At 34.3% G+C, this 23,981-nt stretch overlaps 2 protein-coding genes across 10 annotated transcripts in view; one reads left to right on the top strand and one right to left on the bottom strand.

Annotated features, from left to right (window-relative positions):
- The window catches only part of LOC116346973, a 26,815-nt gene continuing 2,834 nt past the window's right edge, over positions 1 to 23,981 (top strand). For both annotated transcript variants that reach the window (XM_031777309.1, XM_031777310.1), the window contains exons 1-2: positions 1 to 420; positions 20,879 to 23,913. In XM_031777309.1, the coding sequence (XP_031633169.1) occupies positions 225 to 420; positions 20,879 to 23,913 (3,231 nt within the window). In that variant the 5' untranslated portion in view covers positions 1 to 224. The remainder of the gene's footprint in view (positions 421 to 20,878; positions 23,914 to 23,981) is intronic.
- LOC116346974 lies at positions 580 to 17,117 on the bottom strand. Of its 8 annotated transcripts, none has more exons than XM_031777313.1 (11): positions 16,870 to 17,117; positions 10,747 to 12,127; positions 9,400 to 9,629; positions 9,185 to 9,328; positions 8,971 to 9,103; positions 3,984 to 4,229; positions 2,108 to 2,153; positions 1,946 to 2,037; positions 1,640 to 1,844; positions 1,404 to 1,569; positions 580 to 1,339 (listed from the first exon to the last, which is right to left on the bottom strand). In XM_031777313.1, the coding sequence occupies exons 2-11, from the start codon at positions 11,858 to 11,860 to the stop codon at positions 875 to 877; spliced, it is 2,841 nt and encodes a 946-aa protein (XP_031633173.1). In that variant the 5' UTR covers positions 11,861 to 12,127; positions 16,870 to 17,117; the 3' UTR covers positions 580 to 874. The 8 variants fall into 8 exon arrangements, with proteins under 8 accessions (XP_031633173.1, XP_031633171.1, XP_031633172.1 ...); XM_031777311.1 differs by lacking the exon at positions 16,870 to 17,117 and adding an exon at positions 15,553 to 15,678; XM_031777312.1 differs by lacking the exon at positions 16,870 to 17,117 and adding an exon at positions 15,496 to 15,678.

The following is a 23,981-nucleotide window of genomic DNA, read 5'->3' on the forward strand; positions in this document are numbered from 1 at the left end:
TATGTTGTTGTTTTTTTTTTTAAATATACTATAGTATTTACCTATGATAGAGATATTTAGCCTGTGTCTTGGCCATTTCCATAAATTTTCTCTGATAAAATCTGTTTAGTGAATACGAGCACGATTGAAAGGAAATAAAAAAAAAATTACAGACACAAATTTAATTATTTTGTTTAAGTGAATCAATTAAATTGGCATCGAGCATCGACAACGGGCAAATAAATATGTCGGCTAGAAATGTACAAAGTGACACGTCGCGAGTTATTGTAAAAAATCCATTATTAAGTGCAGTGGCTGGTTCAATTGATGATTTTGTAAATAGTTCGATTCTATTGCCTGCTGCTGCCCCTGTTGTTGTAGCAACACCATCGCCACCGCCACCATCATCGTTGCAGCCTCACGGTTCAAAAGAGAATCGAGGTAATCGACAATATTCCATATGGTTTGTCTAATTTTTACAGTTTGCAATCCAATTATGCATATGTTGGCGGTGTTTTCTGTGTGACATCAACATTTTCTTTGCACAATTTCAATGGACTTTCACAAAAAATGCACAAATAAAAACAACTGAAACTCTCCGCACATCGCCTTCGTGTATATTTTTTTGCATTGTTAACATATGTAGTTTTCTTATTTTCTATTGTACAAATATAGTCCCTGTTTTGATTATTCTTATCTAAATTTTGTTTTTACATGATATTGATAGTATGTTTAATAAAAATGCTCAATTGAGTTAAGTAGAAAAAAAGTCGTCGTTAATTAAGTTTAAAGGGAATGATCGCGAACAGTGTGCTGATGATCGACGTGTTTGTTTGTGTGTGCTTTCGCTACCTCCACCAAAAAAGGCCTAAGTGATGTGAATTTTATGTTTGGATTATGTAGACCGATCTCTTTCGGCCCGGCTCCGGTATACCGGTAGTTCACGAGTGTTTCGATGCTTTTTGCAACAATAAATAATTCCCAGAATTATCGCAACGATAATTATAAGCAATAGAATTGAGCCCAGCACGATTGCAACAATTTCCATTGGCTCTAAATAAAAATCGGTTACGTCGAGTGTAATTGTCTTTGGATTGCCGGCAACATCATAGCTTGTTATTGTAACACGTGGTGTACAACATGAAGCTGTGTAAGTGGCTTTGACCTCTTCCGTTGTTCCGGCTGTGTATCGGTCACGAATTAATAAGCCTTTTGGACTTGATTGTACGCGTAAAATTCCCGTATCAGTGTCATAGGTTGTTATTTCAACTGACCAAATCGAACCCGCACAATGTCCAGCTTCACTACGACCATAGCATCGACTTCCATACTTCCAGTACACATACGGTGCATAACGATCCTAAAATATATAAACATCTTCAATTCGAATACATTTCAATGCAGAATTACACTCTCATGCAAACCTGTATGGGTGATTGTGGCGATGTCACCGTTAGAATAGCCGATTGACTTGCCAAATTTTGTCCGGGTGATGTAAATGTGATTTTATCCTTTGTACCGACTTCAATGTTCGCTGGAATGAAGCATGTAACGATGGCATTGTTCGTTTGACCTGGTGCCAACCACATCCTTTTTTAAATTGATCCATAAATTTTAGTTCATTTGATTCGGTATTTAAATTCAAATGTAATATACGTACGATACGGGATTTAAAGTGCGTAAAAATCGTTGTTCATCAGTCACTTGAAAGTTATGAAGTGTTGGTACATCTCGCAAATTGGTGATTTCATAGTAAATTTGAACGGTCGAACCAGGATTGGCTAGCAATTGTGATTGTGCACCCAAATCAATTTTTGTCACCGATTGCAGGAGACTTTTTTCACTTCGCGTCAAGATTTCAGTGTCTTAAAAATAAATTTGCGAAAATTATTGATAATTTATCGTTTTACGGGCGTGAACCCAAAATTGTTTGTGTGTGATTGTTATCGCTTGACATTAACCCTACCATTTGTTATGAATTGAGGCTCGTCAAATTGATTATCGTTTTGGTATTCCGGCCAAACAACTTCATCATCACGTGCTTCGGAGAGTGTTTCGCTGATTTAAAAAAAAAAATAACGAAAAAATAAACAAAAAATAAAACTAAAAAAGCTATGTCAAATCCTACCTTCTGCGATTTCTGAACATAAGTCCATCGTTTGGGGAAAAGTATTCTAATTTGAAATATTTAAAAAAAAACCGCGAATTAATAATAAGTTTGTCATTCAGTACAAAAATGAGCCATTTGTGCTATTTCGAATCTCGTTTTAATTCTTAGTTGTATTATTTGATAGAAAAATTAGCGCTCAAGTTCATTTGCCAGCAAAGCAAATTATTGCGGCCAATGATAAGGTAAACAACACATTCAAATGAAATGTTTGCATCCGAGTGACGAAGGCACACATTCGATTATGATTATGTGATTGTTTTCGAATTGAGTAATTACGGAGTGATTATAATTGAGTAGCGAATAAATGAAATGAGAAAAAGGCTCAATCCATGTCGTTTCATCTGTGTTCGTTCTCTGTTCACAGACGTAGAAAAAGATCAAAGTTCGTCACAGTGTGTGTGTGTCTGTGTTTTAGTGCAGATTTTTGACTGTTATTATAAACGGTTTCTCTTGTTTGATTGTCATGTATACTTTTGTTCCGATGCTTTATTACAATCGCTTTCAAAAGACACACCAGAGATACTCTTTTAATTTATGTTCGGTTGTTGTTGTTCTTGTTCGACAATTATCACACTCGTGTTACACAATTACACCATTCTCTTTGAGGTAATTCCATTCGTACGAGGAGGAGAGAAAGAAAGCAAAAGAGAGAGAAAAAACGTTTTGATTATATTCTACTCTTAAATGTGTATGCGAGTTTGGCGTGCACGAGAAAGATTCAAGTGCGTATTAATGTCTATGTGTCGAAGTGCTTTCATAAATAGACAAAGTATTTATTACGTTGGCCCATTCCATTTTATACAGATTTTTAAATGAAAAAAAAAAGAAATGAGTATGTCGGAAGCGGTGTGCGTGTGTGTGTGATGTTTATGTGAACAAAATTTAAAGCGATGGAGTTAGTTGAATGTGATATATTGCAAAGGATACACCATAATTCTTTTCTCGACGTGTGCTTGAATGCAATAAAGGAACAGGCATTTAAGAAACAGGTGTTTCTGTAACAAAATAGCACATTTAAATAAAAAATCGACAACATTATCCATATCAGAGTTCAGTATCATAAACGACGCGTGAGTATATCATATAAACATACAAGATGAGGAGAAAATAAATAAATAGCTCATCAAAGCATTCGAAGTGAAATGCGTCGCGTGTGAGATAAAGAATGTTTTGATTATTAATGATAATAACGTGTAAGAGCATTTCGGTCGAATGTCGGTTTTCAAGGTGCACAATGTGCTGCACATCATATCGTGTTAGCAAACTGAGTTGTTGTTTTGTCGTTTGTTTTCGGTGTTCTTATGCAAAACAATAATCTATTACGTGTACATATTTCCTCGTTTTAAAGCCGAATTGCCATTCTTTTTCTTTTCATTCATGTCATATTCTAGGCAGTCCTTTTATGAATATGTAATTTCCGTATTTAAATTAATTATATAGTACAATATAGTATAAGCAAACTAAAATTGATATTCAAAACCACTTGACCTAAAGTGCGATTAAGATTGTGAAATTCTTCGTTTATTTTTTTCCTCTTCTCTCGTTTCATTCGTGCTTTACGCCATAAATTACGTTTTGACAATCATTAAATGAGCAAAATAAAATTAAAAAAAAAGAAAACATCGACAACACACAAACGGAATTTGAATTGGATGAACGACTTGGGATTGTCCCCATTGCAATGACGATGTAAAAAAAACCACGTCAATGAAAAGCGTAGAAAAAAATCTTTTGTTTTTTTTTCTTCGGAATTAGAACAATGTGATAAAAAACTTTGAACACTGAGTCATCGTAAATACTGTAATGTAGTAATGCAAAACGTTCAAACACTTACCCATTGTTGTATCAATTTCATTCTTTGTCGTTCGACGATCAAATTCCGAATCAACCATAAGATTGTATTTTTCGTACGTTCCACTATTTGTTATCTCCGGTACAATGGTCAGTACGTAAATACCTTTCGGTGTGGCCGTTATATTTAAATCGATGACAAACTTCTGATCATTTGGCATATAAATTGCACGTGAACCATTCGAAAATCTTTTAACTGAATCAATACTAAGTAGATTACAGATTTTTCCTATAAAAAGTGATTTAGATAAATTTTAAATAAGTTTATTAAAGTGTTCCATGCTCCCAAGAATGTTGTAAACAAACACAGACAAAAAAAAAGCAATGCAAACAGGTGTTAGATATTTTCAAATCTCCATAAACAGTTTGTTAACAGATTGAAATTTAAAATAAGCAACGTCAAAAACCACCGTCGGTTGCTTGGAATTTTGTTCTATTTTGAATCATGACATGATGTATGCGAAAGCTAATGCGCATGTTTGTAAAAATTTGAAAACAAAACATAAGGAGTAAGACAGGAGACACAAAATATATAGCGTTGGAAATGTCAAAAAGGCGATAATTCACATCACAAGTGCGTCGAATATCGTTTGAAACTACACAATTTTGTGTGGTGATTTTCTGGTTATAATTGATTTTCCATTAGTTTTTCGTCATAAATAATCATACGAGGTGCATATATACAATTTGTGTTGTTTATTTGTATCTTAACCTAACCTATGAATTAAAAACATAACGTACATGTCTATGTGTAATACGTGTGTGTGTGAGTGTGCTGTCAACAGCTGTCATTGTTTGATAATCGTACCATATGTGTTACTACTTTAACTTTCTATTCCGCTCTCCCTCTTTCTAGCTTTTATTTTGAAATCGCTCGCTTGCTCTCTCTCTCTCTCTCTCTCTGGTGTATACAGCCAATCTTGTTCTATTGCGATTTCTATACGCTACATACGCATAGCTCACAAACACTCGCATACAAGCAAATATTGTTTTCTATTTTTCTCCGCTTTTTTGCCTATTACTCTTTTGCGTATTTTTATTCGCATCGAAGTATACACACATATATATCTGGTAAGCTGCTGTCATTGTTTTCAATATTTATGCTCATCACCACGATCACAAAAAAAAAGAAAAACGATTTGTTTCATTTTGGCGAGGGAGAATTACTTTCGTTTTGTGTATAATCATTATCGTATAGAGAAAATATAGTGTGTGTGTGTGTGTTATTATTATTATTTTTTTTGCTTTTACGTCTACAGACATTTTTTTCATGAATTGAAACAAGATTTACATCAAGTGAACTGTTGGTTTTAAATTCGATAGAAAACGTCAGTGAAAAAAACGTCTCACTTTATTATTCTCCCTTGTTTTGATAGTTGTTGATTCTGAATTGATATCGTGCTACAACTGTGCATATTTTTTGTGTGTTAAAAGAAAATATAGCTTTGATAATAAACGAAAAACAAATGTAAAATACGATTAACGATCTATTTCGGGTGCATTAGCATTTTTCGTCGGGTCATTAGTGTCTCAAAGTGAAATTTTATGAATCTATCCAAGGTATCTATTGACAGGTAATACTAATCGAGAAAAGTGATGATCATTTTGCGGAAAATAGGTGAAACTATGCAGAAAAGTAGAAAGTGTTTCATTTGTAATGTGAGTGAATTTTTCGTCCGTCAAACTATTTTCATCATCTTACAACCTTCACCACTTGCTCTTTTTACATACGTTCAGCAACCGTGTGATAGATAGACCATGCGTTTGCCGCATATTTTAGTTCGCACATTGCAACTATTATCATTCCACACAGATAGATCTTCATTTAAAACTGTCTAGAAATGAAGCGCGCAACAAAAAAAATTAGAACACAAAACAAAAAAGGCAATGAATTAATGATATTAAACATATACAAACTTGATATGAAAGCAGGAAGCATCATTTTAACGTATTTAATATGCACTGGTGTGGTTTTCTTCTTCTTTTTGCCATTTATATGGAGCAAATTGAAAAAAAAATATATATGTACATGTATTTCAAATAGTTTGTTGTTTTTAGTTTGATGTTGATTCGGACTTGAATGTATAATACATAACAACCGAATCAGCTGAAACCATCTATTTTCTATTCGCCTTTTTCTTTGCTAGATTGATTACAAATTGAATTTGCGTGCGTGAGCGCGCGCACACTCGTCTTCTGTCAGGCACAAAACGATTACTCGGTCATTTGAAACAATGATTCGATTACAATTACATTGTTTTTTTTTTATTTTATTACATTACTATTTACAATTTAGTGGTATATTCTTTCTTTTTAAACGATTTCGATTTCACTTATCTTTCATAGTGACATTTCATTATTAACTTAAAACATTACGTATAAAATCTAGTTCAGCGCCAATTGTCGTTTTTGGCAAGGATTTAACGTGTCTTTTTCAATGTTACACATCGTTTTTATCAGATAGTTTATTGAAATATTTTCAGCTAGATGATTCAGTTTAGCAGTGGCTAACGATTAGGCGGTGAAATGGAGCAACAACTATAGACGTGCTATAAAAACACTTCCATTGTTTCAGTTACTATGGCAATCACTTCAATCCATTCCATTCCGTTTTCACTCCATTTCAGCGCTTGATTTTAGCTGCCTGAACTGATTCAGCTGGCTGAAAATATCTAAATATAATGTCTGGTTTTTACAACTGTTGACGTCAGTTTTTGTCATTCTATCGGCATATCATGGAAGCAATTACTAATTTGGTATAGCGAATGAGCTCATCAAGTCTTCGTAGCACCGATTGTATGATGAAAATATATTTTTAAATTGTCTGGAATAATTCCGTATTGCTGCTAGATTTTCCAACGATAACAAAACATTTTGTTTAAAAAAAGACCACATATCAATTTCTACTTTTGTACTATACACGCGCATATATTTGTTTGACACAAGAAAATAAAATGTATCGTGAATGAGAAAGGAAAATAATGCTTGATATTTGCATTGATTGCAGGACGGTCCTTAGATCTAACTCGATGATCCGAATTAAAAACGACAAAAATTAATACTTAAATAATTTTGACACTAATACCTATCTACCTATACATAATACAAAAATACATAATACAATAAAATATATATGGACGCGACAAAACATTAAATGTACAGACGCCATAATACACATCTAGAATACTCTTTTTTTATAGCACATGAATACGAGGGTTGCTCCATAATTTTTTTTAAAAACATATATAACACAGTTGTTTTTTGTCGAAAATGGTTTTATTGTTTTTCAAAATATTCCCCGAGATGATCGATACACTTTTGCATTCGATGAAACCATTTGTCATAGCATTCGTGCCACTCCGAAACTGATATCTCCAAAACGTGTGTTTTGAACGCTTCAACTGCTTCTTCTGGTGTCGAAAATCGTTGACCACGTAGTTTTTTCTTCACGCTTGGGAACAAAAAAAATTCATTGGGTGCCAGGTCAGGACTGTACGGTGGATGACCCATCAGTTCGATGTTTTGACCGGTCAAAAATCGAGTAGTTTGAAAAGATGTGTGAGAGCTCGCATTATCGTGATGAAGAATTATTTTGCGACGGTGGTTGTTTTTTCTTATTTCACCAAACACTTCGGGCAAACAAATGGTGGTATACCAATCAGAATTGACGGTCTTACGATCCTCTAGTGGAACGGTTGCCACATGACCACTTCTCCCGAAAAAACAGGCGACCATTCGCTTCGAAGTGCTTCTTGCTCGAACAACTTTCGTTGGGTTATCTTCATTTTGGAAGACCCATACAGTCGACTGCTGTTTCGTTTCGGGCTCATAGGCATATATCCACGATTCGTCACCAGTGACGATTTTATTAACGTCTTTTGAAGCACCACGATTGAATTTCTTGAGCATTTCTTTACACCAACTCACACGAGCCATTTTTTGTTCATCGGTCAATTTATGTGGGATCCAACGAGAGCAAATCTTTTTTACGGCTAAATGTTCATGCAAAATTGTATGTATGCTGTGGGATGAAATGCCCAAAGATGCCTCAATCTCACGGTAGGTCACATGACGATCTTCCATAATCAGTTTTCTGACAGCATCGATGTTTTGTGGCACAACAGCCGATTTTGGACGACCTGTATGAAACTCGTCTTTGAGCGAACTACGACCGCAACGGAATTCTCGGTACCAGTTATAAATTGTCTGAAGGGTTGGTGCTTCATTGCCAAAGGCCAAATGAAGTCGATCGAAACACTGTTGTTGAGATAATTTACTTCGAAAATCGTAGTAAATCATTTTACGAAAATCTTCACGTGTAAAATTCATTTTTTTGTTGAGTCGCAGTTTACCAGTCACTGTAAACAATACAAATAGCGTTCGTACGACAAAAGGTTCAGGGCACGAATACATACCAAAACATCAAACTTTACGAATATGACAATGGTTTACATCGGGCAACACTATAAGTACCATTTTAAAAAAAATTATGGAGCAACCTACGTATAAATATATAATAATTAGCGCGTTGTGAATTAATTTCGTGTTCGTGTGTGCTTTTCTTTGTTCACTTATTTTCGATTGACTGTTGTACCCTTCTTTACACATTTTTTTTTATTATTTATATTTACAACATTTCACGTAACTTAGTAAAACATTTACTATTTGTTAATTTTTGATTTAAAGTTATATTCAAAGCATGAAAAATACAATGTGGCCGCCTCCATTTTTACCCTATTAAAAAAGCACATATTTCATAAAACGCTCACAATGAATCAACCACACAATATTAAAGCTAAAAATGCATTACAACATATACATATGAAATTTGTTTGTTGGACGACCCAAAATCTATATATAAAACAGAAGATCAAATCAATGGATTTTTGATATTTTGGCTTCTGCAATAATCTCGCTCTGAACTATAGACTAAAACACGGACACATATACACATACACACACACACTAACCATCAGTCGGTGCCATGATTGTCGCTTGATCGACGTTTCCCTGAATTTTTATATGCAAATTTGTGTCGGTCGTATTAACGGGAATTTCCAGAATTTGGGCGCCTTGAATATCGTTTTGTAAGAAATGAGTTACCTGCAAACAAACAATAATCGTGACACAATTTAATTTTGTTTGAAACCACAAAATTTCGTGGAATCGCACATTTAAACATACCAGTCCCATGTCACCGTTGCCAAACGATTCTTCGGTAATACGGAGAATTTCACCACCCGAACGTAACGCTACTTCACCCAAAGCACCGCCAATCGACGTTTCATTCTCTTCGATCACTTGATCACCAAACCAAATTAAATACAACTGGAAAATAATGAAAAACGTTTAAAAACCGAAAAAAATTTGCCATTTTAAATTAGCGATGAAAATGTTACCCGAATTCTTTTCTTCAGTAAAATGGTAGCCGCATTTTTCATAAGGCTAAGATCTTGTGGAATTTTATCGGTGCTTATGAATATTGCACTATCATATGGTACTAGTTCTGATGCTCTTAAAATACCATAAAAACCACTGCCTCCTTCAATCATTTCACGTGACTCTTGTACACTGTCCAAGCCGGCAATCATTGTTCGAGTATTCTTGAAACTATACGTCACACCAACACCTGTTTTATCACGATACAGAAAAATATCAATAAATATACGTCTTTTTAACTACATTTAATCTTGCAATGCGCTGTTTTTTGCAAGTACTTTAATGCTTCAGAGAAGTATAGCCACGTGACCAATTTGGAGCTAAAGAAAATGACCTTGATTTAACAAGGGAAAAGAGTGCTGAGAACAATATATTTGAAATTTATAGTTTGCACCAGAAGAGAAATTAATATCAAACATGCTGTGATGCAATTGCATTTTCTGCATATAATCTCTATACGCAATATTTTTTATCATCTTTGGCTCATATAAGACATTTTAAGACAGCAGACAAATTGTCTCTCTGTCACGTGTATTTTTCTTATGATTACACCACGGCATTTCTAATGCATTTTTTATCTCTGGCTATTTCCGAAAGGTGTTTCCTTTTCTGCAATTTTATGTTTTTAAATATTCTTCTTGGTATGGAAATTTACACGAATTTGCCGTTAATACAAAAAATGGAATCAACAATTTTCTATCTTTCTATCTCTTCGAGTGTGTGATTCACGTTTTGCTGCGTCGTTTTGAAATCTGTTAAAAATACAAGGCTAATTACCGACACGGCTTATGATCATTTCGATCTTGATGGTGATAATGACGGCGATCGACGATGATCAAATAAACATTTCATGTTTTGACATCTGAAATTAACGTTTTGATACTTTATTATGTATAATTTGATCGTCGACAATTAAGCATGCAAAGACATGCATGACAACGATAATTAATCGGTAAACCAAAACGCTTTAGATATGATTTGATGTGAGTATTGTAATATTTACATCTAATCAATTGTGTTCGGCATTGCCATATTATCTGGTGTGTGCAGAAAGTGATAGAGATTGTTTGATTGACTAATCGACCTGTGGGCCTTCAAATTTTGAAATACTCTTTCTCTCTTTCTCTTAAACTCTTTCACATACATTAACATATAGTGTACATTTAACCACATTCAAATCTTTGCCCTCTTCGTGCGAAGATTAGTTGCTGTTTTTTTTTTATTTGTAAATTGATCGTTTTTTTTTGTTTCGTGTGTGTTTTTTTTGATTGTTTGTTAATATTTTTCTTTGTTTTAAATGCGCTTACCTGATGAATTGAAAGCCACCAAAACGATGTCGATTGGTGTATTTGGTCGAAGTGCTGACTTCCATAGCATTTTTGCTTTTCGTAACGGTTCTGGAGCGGTATTAATAAGTGTGGCTAGCGGTGCACGTAAAAATGTGTCATCTAAGTATTTTCGTACGATTTCATCGGCACTATATTTGTAAATGCGTGGCACTTCTTTTTCTTCGTCGTCTTTATCTTCTTTGATTTTTTTCGGTCGTTTGTTAACTTGTGGAATTGGTGTAATCGGTCGTCCATTTGGCGATGGTGCAAGTGGTGCTGGTACTAATGCCAGTGGTGGCGATATAACGGCTGCTGCTGCTGTTATGGTCGATGTTGATGTACTGGTCGAGAATGGTGTTGGTGGCCGTGTTGATATGAAAACAGGCGATGAGGGTAATGATGTAATTGTTGTGTCCATTGAGTATGGTATGGAGGTTATCGGTTGTGAATAATTTGTTTCGATCGCTTCGTCATTTATATAATCGCCGCTCTCGTTGTGAATATTTGTGTCGTTTTGTGTGGATACAAATGGAGCCGGTTGTGCATCATTGCCCGTTTCATTGACAAAATCATCTTCACTTCTATTGTCACCATTGATGCTCGTCAATTCGAACGATGACGATGGAAGTGATGTTTTTTGCATGAAATGCTCAGCATTTGGTGCTATTGATTGTTCATATGTATCAAATGTATTGGGCTGCGGTGTATTTTTTACAATATCATTCATTGTACGCTTTACAGTATTTTCCGTGAATTTTATTGTGGTCTGTTGTTCGATTTGTGGTGGAATTGTTGACGTCATATCATTTGTATCATCATAATTGTCGGGATTGGTTGTCTCATCGACCAGTTGCCATGATTTTTGTTGTGATGCTGGTGGTACCATAATTGGCGGACCGGACAATTTATAAAATTTCGCATATGAGCTTTTAATGTCGATGTAATCTTTCTGTGGATCGAATGTTTCATCGGAGCCCATCGGATCGTATACATCGACCACTGTATCGGTTGTATCTTCAATTGGCACATTTTCCCCATTCGACATATAAAATAACACCATCCACACCACTATTATTATATTTAATTGATGCATATTCGCTGAGTTTCCAGTTTTGATTTTGATCACGTTTTTTTTTTTTTAAATAAAATTCACTTTTCTCTTCCTCGATGAAAACAGTTTACTTCATTAATTTATTCAATTCACCCGTTGTGTTATTTTTTTTTTCTCTCTCTCTCTATTCTATCAATGTCGTCGCTTGTAAATGTTTTTGTCTTTTTTTTATCTCACATTTCACACAATCACAATTCATACCCCGTTGTGATTGACGACTTCAGTGTTTGATGCGTTTTTTGAATTTCTCTGATAAGGAAAAGCAGAAGATATTTGAAAATTAATTTAAAATTTGTGTAAAAAAAGATTTAAAAGAAAGAAATATATTTCGATAGCGCACTGTAATTGCAACTATAAATTTATGATCTGAACATTCATTGTTCAAAGTCTCTCGAATTATCTTTTTTGTACACGTTTTTTAGGATTGATTAATGGGAACAAAAGTAAGTGAACTGTGTAAAATGAAATCTTTGGACACCGAATTTGATGTAATATTCTAACGTGTTTCTTTTTTTTATTTTATATTCTCACACTGTACTTTGTTCAACTTAACTTCCCTATTCCTCTTCGTTATTCCCACCTTTGTTCGCTTTTCGTGATTTATTAGAAAGTCAATTCTATTCAGAAGAGATAAATATACCGCATAACATCAGATCGGGAAGGTCTGAACTTGTTAACTACATAAATAAATAAATCTTAATGAAGGCCAATGAATTCAAGCTCTTATATTCCACTTGAAAGAAATGTGTATCTGTATGCTTTTTGTGTTTCGTTCGTTTTAGTTTTTCAATCATTATCTAATTCGCACGATTGGCACACGCTCACGAAATACCAGATTATTTTTTAAAAAATTATCGATTTGATGATTTTAAGTATTTTGCCCTTTTCAACCGAAATACCTTTTTTTTTCATTTATTACAAATTTTCAATTGAATTATACTTTGAAAACTCTGTGCCATTCTACGCGGCGTCAATTATTTTTGTACTTTTTTAATATGAACAATTATTTGCAAGTGGAAAGATAAAAAGTTAAAGTTAATTTCAATGAATTTATCTTCGATATTGTTTGACACCGATATGTCTTATTTATCTGCAGAAGAGCACTGATATTGTCATTCCGAAATAGATATTCAAGTTTTCAAGTTGGATTTTCGTGTGCTTGGAATGGTATCGGTGGATAGTCACCTTTTCGAAATCAACTTAACAGTCCCTATAAGCACTTTATTCGATTAGTTTGACATATTTACTTCTGTATGTAAATTTTGAACGAATCAAATATTAACGAATGAATAAACACAAAATCACCGCAATACAAATGGACACTTTGAATCTCAACGAAATCATTTGAAATGCACTAGCTACGGATTCGATTTGGCGGGGATTCCTTTTTTCACATGTTTCTTATTTAGAAAAATCGAATTCGTTGCACGTGCTTTTTCATTTGAAATCGTAATAAATATATTTAACGGAATCTCTAGTGTGCCTTTGCAGTGCAAAATAGTACAATTGTCGAAGAATGATCTCGTCTAGTTCTGAGCGATCGTCTAACTAGACGTAAACTAATAGTCACGATACTAAATAGCGATACATCGACTATTGCATTGGCAAAAAAGGAGAAAAGGGAAGAGAGAGATGGAGCTGAAAATGAAATTGTGAAAGATAGAGATACGAATATGTATCGCATCCGAAGTAGAAGAAAATAGCTGCAATAATTAAAATTCTTTACGATACCGGCAAACGGATAATGATTGTAATAATATCGCTAAAATATATTATGCACAAGATAATCTGAAAACAAGAAAAACAGATCGCGCAACAAAGTTTAAACGTGAATATTACTTGAGAAAGAAACAATTGCTACTGACAGAGAGAGAGAGATCGCACTTTTTTGTTTCACTCGCGATTGTTATTATTTACTGCCAAATGCAAAAGTTTTAAAATACCTTGATCGTTTAATGATCGCATTGATTTAGATAAAAATCGAGAATGAGAAAGAAATAGAAAAATGTACACGGCTTGTACACGAACACAAAAAAAAATATTGAAAACAAATTCTATCACTCTTTAACAAATCATTGAAAACTGGCTCCAAGTTCAATCATTTATGAGTTTATATTAGTTGAACTGCTTCACAATGACAAAAAAAAAACTGAAAAAACAGGTAGTTTATGGACAAATCAAACATTTTTTTATTGGTTTTGAATTCGGCATTCACCCTGAAATTAAGCACACAAATGGATAATGCAGTTTTATTTGTAAACGAAAATGAGACAAATAAAACACGACACACGGTTTAAAACAAAAGGATCGCTTCCGAATTTTGACTGCAATATTTCGCAAATTTTTTGAATTTTCAACGATTCTCGTAAATATTTTTGTTCAACACAAAAAAAATACATGTAGAAAAAACAGTCGAAACAGTTTCGATGTTGATTTTCGATATGACCAGTTTGCATACAGTATTTAAAGCAATTCAATTTTTATAAGAAATTAACCAAATAAACGTTTTTTCAGCTTTTTTTTTTGAATATTGTAACTGGTTTCGTTTCAAATGTAGTGGTTCATAACGAAAATTAGCAAAATGATAACTTCTTGTGTACAAAAAAATAAATTCGGGAAAAATTTGTTATTTATTCGTTTTATGTCACATTTTGCGGTGTAAAACAAATTGAACAAATACATAATGCATATTTCGCGCACATTTGAATACGAAAAAAAGGCAACGTAAACAAAATAGTATGGCTCTTCTTTGCTCTTGTCGTTCGTTTACGATTGATCTTTCTCACTATTCGTCTATTTGGCTCGTGAGCAACCAAAACACATGTAAATAAATGCATTTTTCTACAGCACACAATCGAATCAGCGAAAAATTTAACATTTTTTCTCTCTTTCTTTCATCAAACTCGAAAATTTAGCACGAACAAACACTTTGTGAGTGAAAAAAAAAATTATTTAAAAAAATAGAATACGAAAAAATAAGCGAATATTTGCTAACAAATATCACACAACAACACACTTCCCATGTGCATCACGATCATTGTGCACTATTTTATTGCGGAACCAGTCATACAAAACGAGTACAATATAAACGAAATTTCAAAAAAATACCAACATGTATGTAATCCCATTTAGATGAGAATCAATAGAATATTCGTTTCTGATGCCCAAAATAATGATAAAAAAAATCTACAACAACCGTGATTTTGTTTTGTGGTCGATGGGTATGTATTATATTGTTGTCCCGCCGGTATTAAACATTCCTGCTTGAATAACAATAGACGTCAGAAATTGAACAATAAATGTCCGCGACCATATGCCAAATTAAACAATGTACGGGAAAAAGCACAAATCAAACACAAAACAACACCAACAACCTCATAATATCAAACAAAATATATTAATTATCGAATATAGAAGCGAGAGAACAAGTGAAACAGAATGTTGAATCAAATGAAAAATAATCAGCAGAAACGGTTTATTGAATTTTCGCGGTTGCTGAGAAATGACAGTGCTTGTCGTGTTCATTAGATTTGGACAACATTTAAAAAAAATATAATACGAACGTAATCTTTGTCATCGAATTTGTCGACCAAAATTTAATTCTTTTGTTTACACACCCAAATCATGCGGTAGCATTTACTATTGAAAAAAAAAGATTGTTTAAAAAAACCGACTTCGATTTGTATGTTGGTGTTTTTCCTCGCGCGAAAAGTTTCTCTGATGCAAACACAGTGTGACTCTTCTAATCGATGATACACCTTACTGTGTCGATAGTTAAAACGAAACTGAAAGCGAACGGCAAACTTATTGAACTGAAATGCTCTGAAAGAATGTCATCACACATCACGCACCACATAAAAATATTATTTCAAAACATTAACACGCTTACGTATACACACGGTATGAACGAGAGCGCGCCTTTGCCCGATCGCCGAAACACACGGGCAAAAACAAAAACGAGACTCTGAAACATACACACACTGTATAGAAATAATAATGAACAGCAACAACAACAACAAAAATGAAAAAAAGCACACAATAATATATGTATATAGATATACACATAGACCATAGCAGCATAAGCGCACATATGATAAAAATTCAAAAACTGGAACCATACAAAATGTGTCGGACACTCTCAATATATGAATGTTTGCATATGTGCATATGTGTGTGCAAATACGGGAATGTGTCTCTCACTCTCTCGCTTATGTTGTTTATGGAAAGTTTGAAAAATATATACAACAACTTGACGAAAATGAAGCGAGAGACGGGACAGAAATAAAAACAACCATGCTAAAAATCTGGCTGTGAATGTATGAGAGATGTATGCATTGAATACCATGTTAAATGTGTTTGGATTTGGGCATACGCCTGCCTCTTCATCAACACCGATATTTTTTTTCTCTTATCCAATCATTCAATTTGTTTGTTTATATGTTATAAGGCCTCTGTTGATTAGTTTTTCGATGTCATTATCACCGTTCGTCTTTAAATTAAGTTAGTTTTAACCGAAACCAATTGAAATTCAGAACAAAATATATGTAATGGTAATTTTTTTTCTTGATTTTTTTTTTGTGGTCCTGTATGAAAGTTCTTGGAATATAATCAATGTTTTGGAAGTGCCTCTCACTCTAAAAAAAGATCGCCGAACAAACATTTCCAACTATTTTTTTTACATTTCCATTTGGTTTGTTTTTAAGTCCATTTGAGCTTAATTTGTTGAGGTTGAATTGTAAAAGAAGTGGCATAGAACTTATAAACCTCCTTTTTTGGCGGAAAAATGTTGTTTCAATTTATTCTTCTGATTCTTATCGTTAGCCAGTCACTTAATTACATTTTCTATTCGTATATCGTTCCTTCTAATATTATGAAAATCATCTCGAATCATTCTTTTGTGGTTTTTAACTATGCGTCGTGTATTCTAAGCTCATTTTTCATATCAAAAGCTAAAATCACTAATTTCACTTTTTTTTTTTCATTTCACAAACCTGATTGAATCCTATAGATATTTCAATTTTAAGGTTTTGAAATTCCACATTGAAAACATAACCACATAACAAAAATTAAAAAATCGCGGAAACTATTATACAGAATTGAATTTAAATAAGACGGTTAGTGTCTTTTTCTTTTAACTTTTCGATTCTCATTGAAGAGTGCTCGATGAATGTGCAGGATTTGTGCGCTTTGTTTTCTTTAACGCTTCTGTAAAATTGTCAGATCGTGACCTTTCTGTAACAAATCTATAAACAGACTAACTATCAAATTAATTTATTAATTTGCATATATATTCTGAATGAAGAAGGAAAGGGTGAAAGATAACATAGATAAAAAAATACACCGACAAAAGACTAAATGATAGCAATATCTTTGCTGCCATATTTATTGAATGGTTTTGAAACACTTTGTATTTGACGATAGAGTGTTAAGCGAACAGAATGCGCGTGCTATTGTGCATGTATTTGTGTGCGATGTATGTTGCGCGCCGATCGTTTTGTTAAATTTTATATGTGCACTAAGCTATATCATCTAATGTACATATAATTTATGCGTCATCTGCTGTTTGCACATATATATTGTCGTAAAAATGTCAAAAATGTCCAAGTTTTCGCAAACTATAAGTATTTTTCTTTGATTATAATTATACAATATATTTTTTGCAAGTGATAATAATGATGCTATTTCACAAGCACCTCTTCACTTTTTCATCACTAGAAGTTTAACTAAACACAACCGATCCAATGAATAGGTGCTCACTTGCATATATTTTTTTGTTTTTTGCATATGCCAATGTCAATGGCACAAAGTTGTCAAGATTTTTGCGCTTGTTCGATGTGAATGGTTGTCAATTAGCAGTGAATACATACCACTTAAATTTATATTTTAAAATTAAGCTGGTTAAGATGGTAGACCATCCACAATGCTGATAAATGCCATATGTTTTACGCAAGCGCGCTCAACACTTGCCCATATCTAAAGGGTTTACGGCAATGGTTAGATTTGTTTTTTTTCCACTTCCTCAACAAACAATGGTAGATCTTCAACATCTTCCTTCAACGAATGAAATGAAACAAAGAAAAAAAAGAGTTGTGAATTTTATTCAGATTTATGTTTGCCCGTCGTTCTAATAACACATTCTTTGTGATATTCTTTTTTTTTTTTCATTTACAAATTCTGCATCGCATTTTCTACTGATCTTCTACCAACCGAAGATTTATTGTTTTTGTTTGCAAAAAGTGAACTCATTCTCAGGTCGAGTCTACATCACCTAAAAGTGCTTTTTCGTTGATGTTGTTTCTATTCAGTTTGTTTGGATGCTCAACATTTGGAGAGCATGGTACTCGATTGACAAGATGATGCCTGTGTTGGAATGACAAGCCACTTCAGAGTGATCGTAACAAAATGCTTAAAATAAACATCGTTCGCCGATTGCCACATGTAAAATCAAAACACACACACACACAAAGAAAAGAAGAGAGAGAAAAAAAGATGCTCGAGTCGTTTAACGACATAATTGGCCCGAAATGTTTTAAATGTTTATGCAATGGAGAGCACAGATAGATCTATCAGCAAGACAGAGATTTGATGAAGAATGGAGAATTTGAAATGAAGAAAACGATTCAGAAAATATAAGCATATTTAACGAAAAACCTAACCAAATCGACCGAAAACCGAACACAAATGCTCAAATGTATAAACGAGAGAGAAAAAAAAGACAACGATCGATTTTATTGAGACTCACTGAATGGTCAACGGGTGAATAATGACTAACGAAAATGGAATTTCAAATATTGAAAAATTTACCATGTATATATTACAGACCATTTTTTTGTTTTTTTTCGAATGGCAAACCATTTCAAGAATGAGAATTCAACGCTTACCTTGTTATTTTTCAATCTTTGTTTTCCTTTTACTTTTTCCATTGTATATTGATGAATTTTGAACGTAAACATCTTTTTCTCATTTCTGGTGGTTGATCTATGCAAATTTCGTTTCGTTTTCCTTCTTCAAATCAAATTACATTGCAATTTACCTTTTGACATTGAATGCTTTTGAATTTGTTGGTTCTTTTCTGGGGGCAAGACTAAAGCCATTTTGGAATGAAAAATGACATGAAACGGAGAAATGAGTCAGTCCTGTGAATTACAATCGCTCGTTGCTTCGTTCAACAAACGCAATATTTTGAGCATTCGTATGATTAATGTGCATATTTTTAGGAACACAACTCTATTCTGAAAACAGCGTTAAAGTCGATTCAATTAAATCGGAGAACAAAAATGTTTCGTAGAAATAATGAAAATTGCGTTATTTCCCGTTCGTTTTTTTTACATCTAAACAGTTTAATTTTCAATATTTTTCATGCAATCCCATCTCAAAATTATTCACGCGCAAAATACGATCACAGAAATGATTCATTTTAATTTGCTTAATTTATTTTTTACTATTTCAACTGCATCATCGCATGTCAAAATCATCATGAATTGATAATTAATAATTTTTTTTCTTTTATTCTTGCTCATATTTTCGATACAGTTATCAAAACAACGTCATATATATCTATCAAGCGTAAAGGAAAATTCTCAAAATAACTAATAATCGACGTTTTTAAAGAAGAAAAGAAATGGTTCTCATGATAACAACATAATTATAGTTGTACAAGTTCATCATGATTACAGAATTCCTTCGGTAGGGTCAGTTATTGTAATTGAAAAGAATAAAAAGCACCCAGAAAACACATCCCAATTCGTGAGAATATAATTATCCAATTGAATAATCTCTCTGTTGAATTCTCTTCGTTGCCGCTGATCGTCATAAGCGATGACTAAATTATGCATTACAAAAGATTTGCTTTATTTTTTTTTTTTTTTTTAATAAACAAACACAATTTTCCTTTTAAACGCCATTTAAGCATGTGTCAGAGTCAATAATAATAGTCACTTTATGGAAGCGACAAGGTTTTATTTCTCTCGCCTTTCCGATCACAGTCACAAGCGTACAGTGTACACACAATATTAGGTAATTACTAGTGATTTTATGATTTGAAATTTATGTCATCAGATATGAATGACGAAAGGAACGACCAAACATTTTCACTTTTGGATATTTTGTTGAGAAAATGCAATAAAAATTCTGATTTCATGAAATAGCACTAAGCAAAAGTATGCATGCATTGAGGGTCTTTTTTCGACAATCAATATAACCAAGATAAAACAACCTAAAACTCACAGCTCAATTGTTTATAAGAGATACAAATTATTTGTAATAATATTTTGTCAGTTATCTTATATCCGGTGTGTGATTTCATTGTTTTTTGTTTTGTTTTGTTTTACTTCACTTAGGCGAAAAGTGAATTGGAGCGCTGAAAAATTGACGCAAACTTATTCTTGGTAAAAAAAAAACAGCGATCGCAAACTAAATCCGCCGAAAAAAAAACTTGTTAATATTTTCCGTATTGTTGATGGTGAACCATTTGGAAAACATTTCAACAAATGACTTTCATTTTACAAATGTGACAAATTTACAACCAAAATAAATTGTAATCACTTATTATCGATGAACTAAGCAAGCATAACATTTAAGCAAATATGAATATATTCAAAGAATTTTTTTTATTCTATTGACATTTTGCAGTTAAAATCGCATTATTAGTCATTTTCATAATGACGTTAGTGTATAGTCCCATGTGCGCGCACCAATTGATTTGTTTACTTTTCTTTCCCGCTTCGTAAACAATTTTAAGCAAATACAATTTCCAAATATAGAACGGAATTATCAGGCAAAGGGTTTTGTTTGATTTATGAATAAATGCTGTGAATAATATGTGCGAAGTAAATAATACGATAAGATTGATTGGTGTATGGCTGGCCTTGTATTTTGTAATTTCAAATTTATTGAAATTTCCGTTTTAGTTAATTGCAAATCAATCTCTATTCTCATGTTATATTGTCGATGCAAGCACAACACTTACTAAACTGCATTTTCTATCGTTTTCAATTTCAGATGCAACAAAGTCTGTGATCTATGGGACAGAGCCACCAGCTGCATTAGATAGCGATAAATTTAGTGAAATCAGCTTAGATCAATCAGTTGATGCCGATACCAGCAGCAATCAACCACAAGAGTACAATCCATTACAGAATTTGGACACATTTTATCCGGTAGTGACTGACGAACAGCAACACCAACAACGTGACGAAAATATTTTTTCGCCTGCAACGGCCATAAAAGATTCGTTATCACAACTGCCCGGTGTTTTGCCTGGTGTTGCATCGTCTGTGTTTTCGTCATTTTCAAGCATTTTGAAGGGTCATACTTCGCCTCATCCACCAGGAAAGGAGAACTACACAACATCCGAACCAACAAATTATGCTGGTCAATTGACTGGCGGACCAGAGATAAATTCGGTAAATCCTTATCCGTGCTTTTATGATCAATCGATCCATCAAGCGAATCAGCAACAAAGTGAAGTTGTGCCGCCGGTAGTGCCAACATTCTACTCTCCAACTGATCCAACGATTCAACGGCCTGAAGCTAGTTTATCACCATCTTCAGATGGTAATTTATACCGTTTAAAAGAAAGAAAAAAATTATACGCACCAATTCCCGGATTGGTCAACAACCATTTGAATCCAATCGCATCGAAGCAACAACCTTCATCGAGTCCGATTCAACCACCAAATCCTAGTGCGTCACCTGCACCGGTACAACCTGCAGCTACAAGTCAAAATAGTTCGTTTTCAATATCGTCATTTTTCAGCGGAGCACCGCTTTTGGATAAAGTATTGCCAAATACAGCGAACATAAATCAAGAATCGACACAACCATTCGATTACAATTCATCACAACAGTCAGTTGCATCTGCTTCGCAATTTTTCAATCCAAATCAATTCGCTGCAACTGATTCACAACAACAAGTTCCAAGTTCAATCGATACATTTTCACGTTCGTCGACTGATTCGCCTTTTATTGTAAGTGCACCGCCTTTGCAAACAACTTCGATTGCCAATTCACAGCTGCCACCACCACCGCCGTCATCACAGACTGCAACGATTACTTCGTTTAATCTTAATCCATTTCAAAAATCAGCTACTCAACCCCAGCGACAATTGCCTGTACCTTCATCTCCGCCGCAAATATTCAACGATAACGCATTACCTTTGCAGCCATCAAGCTCAACTCAGCAAGCTTCCGCTACAACGCAACCACCTGAAAATTCAGCTGCGCCAATTGCACAATTTTTTGATCCGAATCAATTTGTGACAGCAAATTTACAACAACCAATTCCAACTAATTCGACGGATAATCGTGCACAACCAATATTCGAATCAGGCGAGACTTTTCATGAACAATCGATTGGTGTTAGTGCACAACCACCACCTTTACCAACCAGTTCGATTCAACAACAGCCATCACCAATCGCCAGTCAACAGCCAGAACAAGTTTCACCCGCTCCATTAGCACAGTTTTTCAATCCGAATCAGTTTTCAAGTACAAATTTGCAAGAGCCAACACCAAGCGACCAACCAAGTCAACCATTACTTGATACGCCATTCAATTTACCGCCCTCTGCATCACCAAATTCCTTCAATCTTAATCCGTATCAAAAACCGGCGACTCCACTACACCCATCAGCATCCACATCACCGGCATTAGTCCAACAAAGTGCAATACCACCATCATATCTACCACCGAACGCGACCCCATCGGTGAGCTACCGCTTACAAGGCAAACCACTCTATAAACAAGCAAAAAGAGTAGCTCCGCCAGCACAACCGGCGAATCAGCCTCTACTTTTCAATCCTGTGACCCCACAATCGGTGCCGACGTCGAATTTCCAAATTTTCAATCCATTAGTGTTTGATAATACCCAAGAGCAGCAAGTTCCGAGTACACCAGTTGCAAGCCCATTGGCTCAAATCCCAAACGTATCGATTGCACCGTCAAATCCTTCACCTGTTGTACCAATCTCAAGTTCATTACCACCACCACCTTCGAATACTCAGATTTTTAGTCCATCGATCCCAACTGCTCAGACTCCACCAGTGCAAATTGCAAGCGCACTCACTCCAACCACTCAATTGCCGAACATACAAGCATCTCAGCCTGCAAGCGTTGAGCCTTTGCCAGTGAGTTCCTTTAATCCATTCAGTCAACCATCGCCTGCTTCAGATAGAAACGAAGTAAATCAAGAGGCAGCTGTATCACAGAATCCATTCCATTCGAATCTATTCGATGCGAGCCCAAATCCTGTATTTAATACTGAGCAAGTTGTACCATCGCATTTGAATTCATTTTTTGGAGACGCCGACCAACAATCAGATTCTACCGAATTACAACATTCGAATATTGTTCAGGCACCTATTGAAAATTCCATTCCAATTCAATCGTTGGAGGACGAAAACGTTGTAAACACAGAAATAAAACACGAACCATTGGAGACAATTGGGGAGCCTACAATTCAAAATTTCTTTCAACCGATACCATTCAATCCATTTCAACAACAGACACACACAGATTTTGATTTGAAAAATACAGAACCTCGAGATAATAACGCAAATATTGAAAACATAAATACTGGCATTCAACATTTGACATTGGACAAAGAAAATAATTTCAATGAAGAAAGTGTTGTGAGACAACCTGTTGATGTGGCCATTTTGAAACCAATTGAAACATCAACTTTTGATCCGACTTCATTTTTTAACAACAATCCAACCGATTCGGTTTCACAAAATCCATCAAACGTAAGCGAATTTCAAATTCAGAATTTCTTTAATGAACCGCCGCCATTGTCTGAAACACAGGAGAACGTTCAAGAGAAAAATTTTAACTTTATTCGCACAAATTTGCTAAACAAACGCATCGAACGCATTGCAAACGCTGAAACTGCCAGTCCAGAAACACTTTCGATTGCATCGGTTATCGCTGAACCAGCATCGTCGGCACAATCCGAAACATCGTATATTGAACCACCGACAACCGATGTAACAGCACAATTAGTCACACCAACCGATCAATCATTGCAGAGTAATCAAGTAAGTGTGTAAAATTGATTTTTGGTCGATTGATTGATTGATGACTCAATTTTATTTGTATTTTTAAG

This window comes from Contarinia nasturtii, unplaced genomic scaffold (genome assembly GCF_009176525.2).
Source record: "Contarinia nasturtii isolate CC-2019 unplaced genomic scaffold, AAFC_CNas_1.1 Cnas_scaffold_1699, whole genome shotgun sequence".
In the NCBI taxonomy this organism is placed as follows: Eukaryota; Metazoa; Arthropoda; class Insecta; order Diptera; family Cecidomyiidae; genus Contarinia; species Contarinia nasturtii.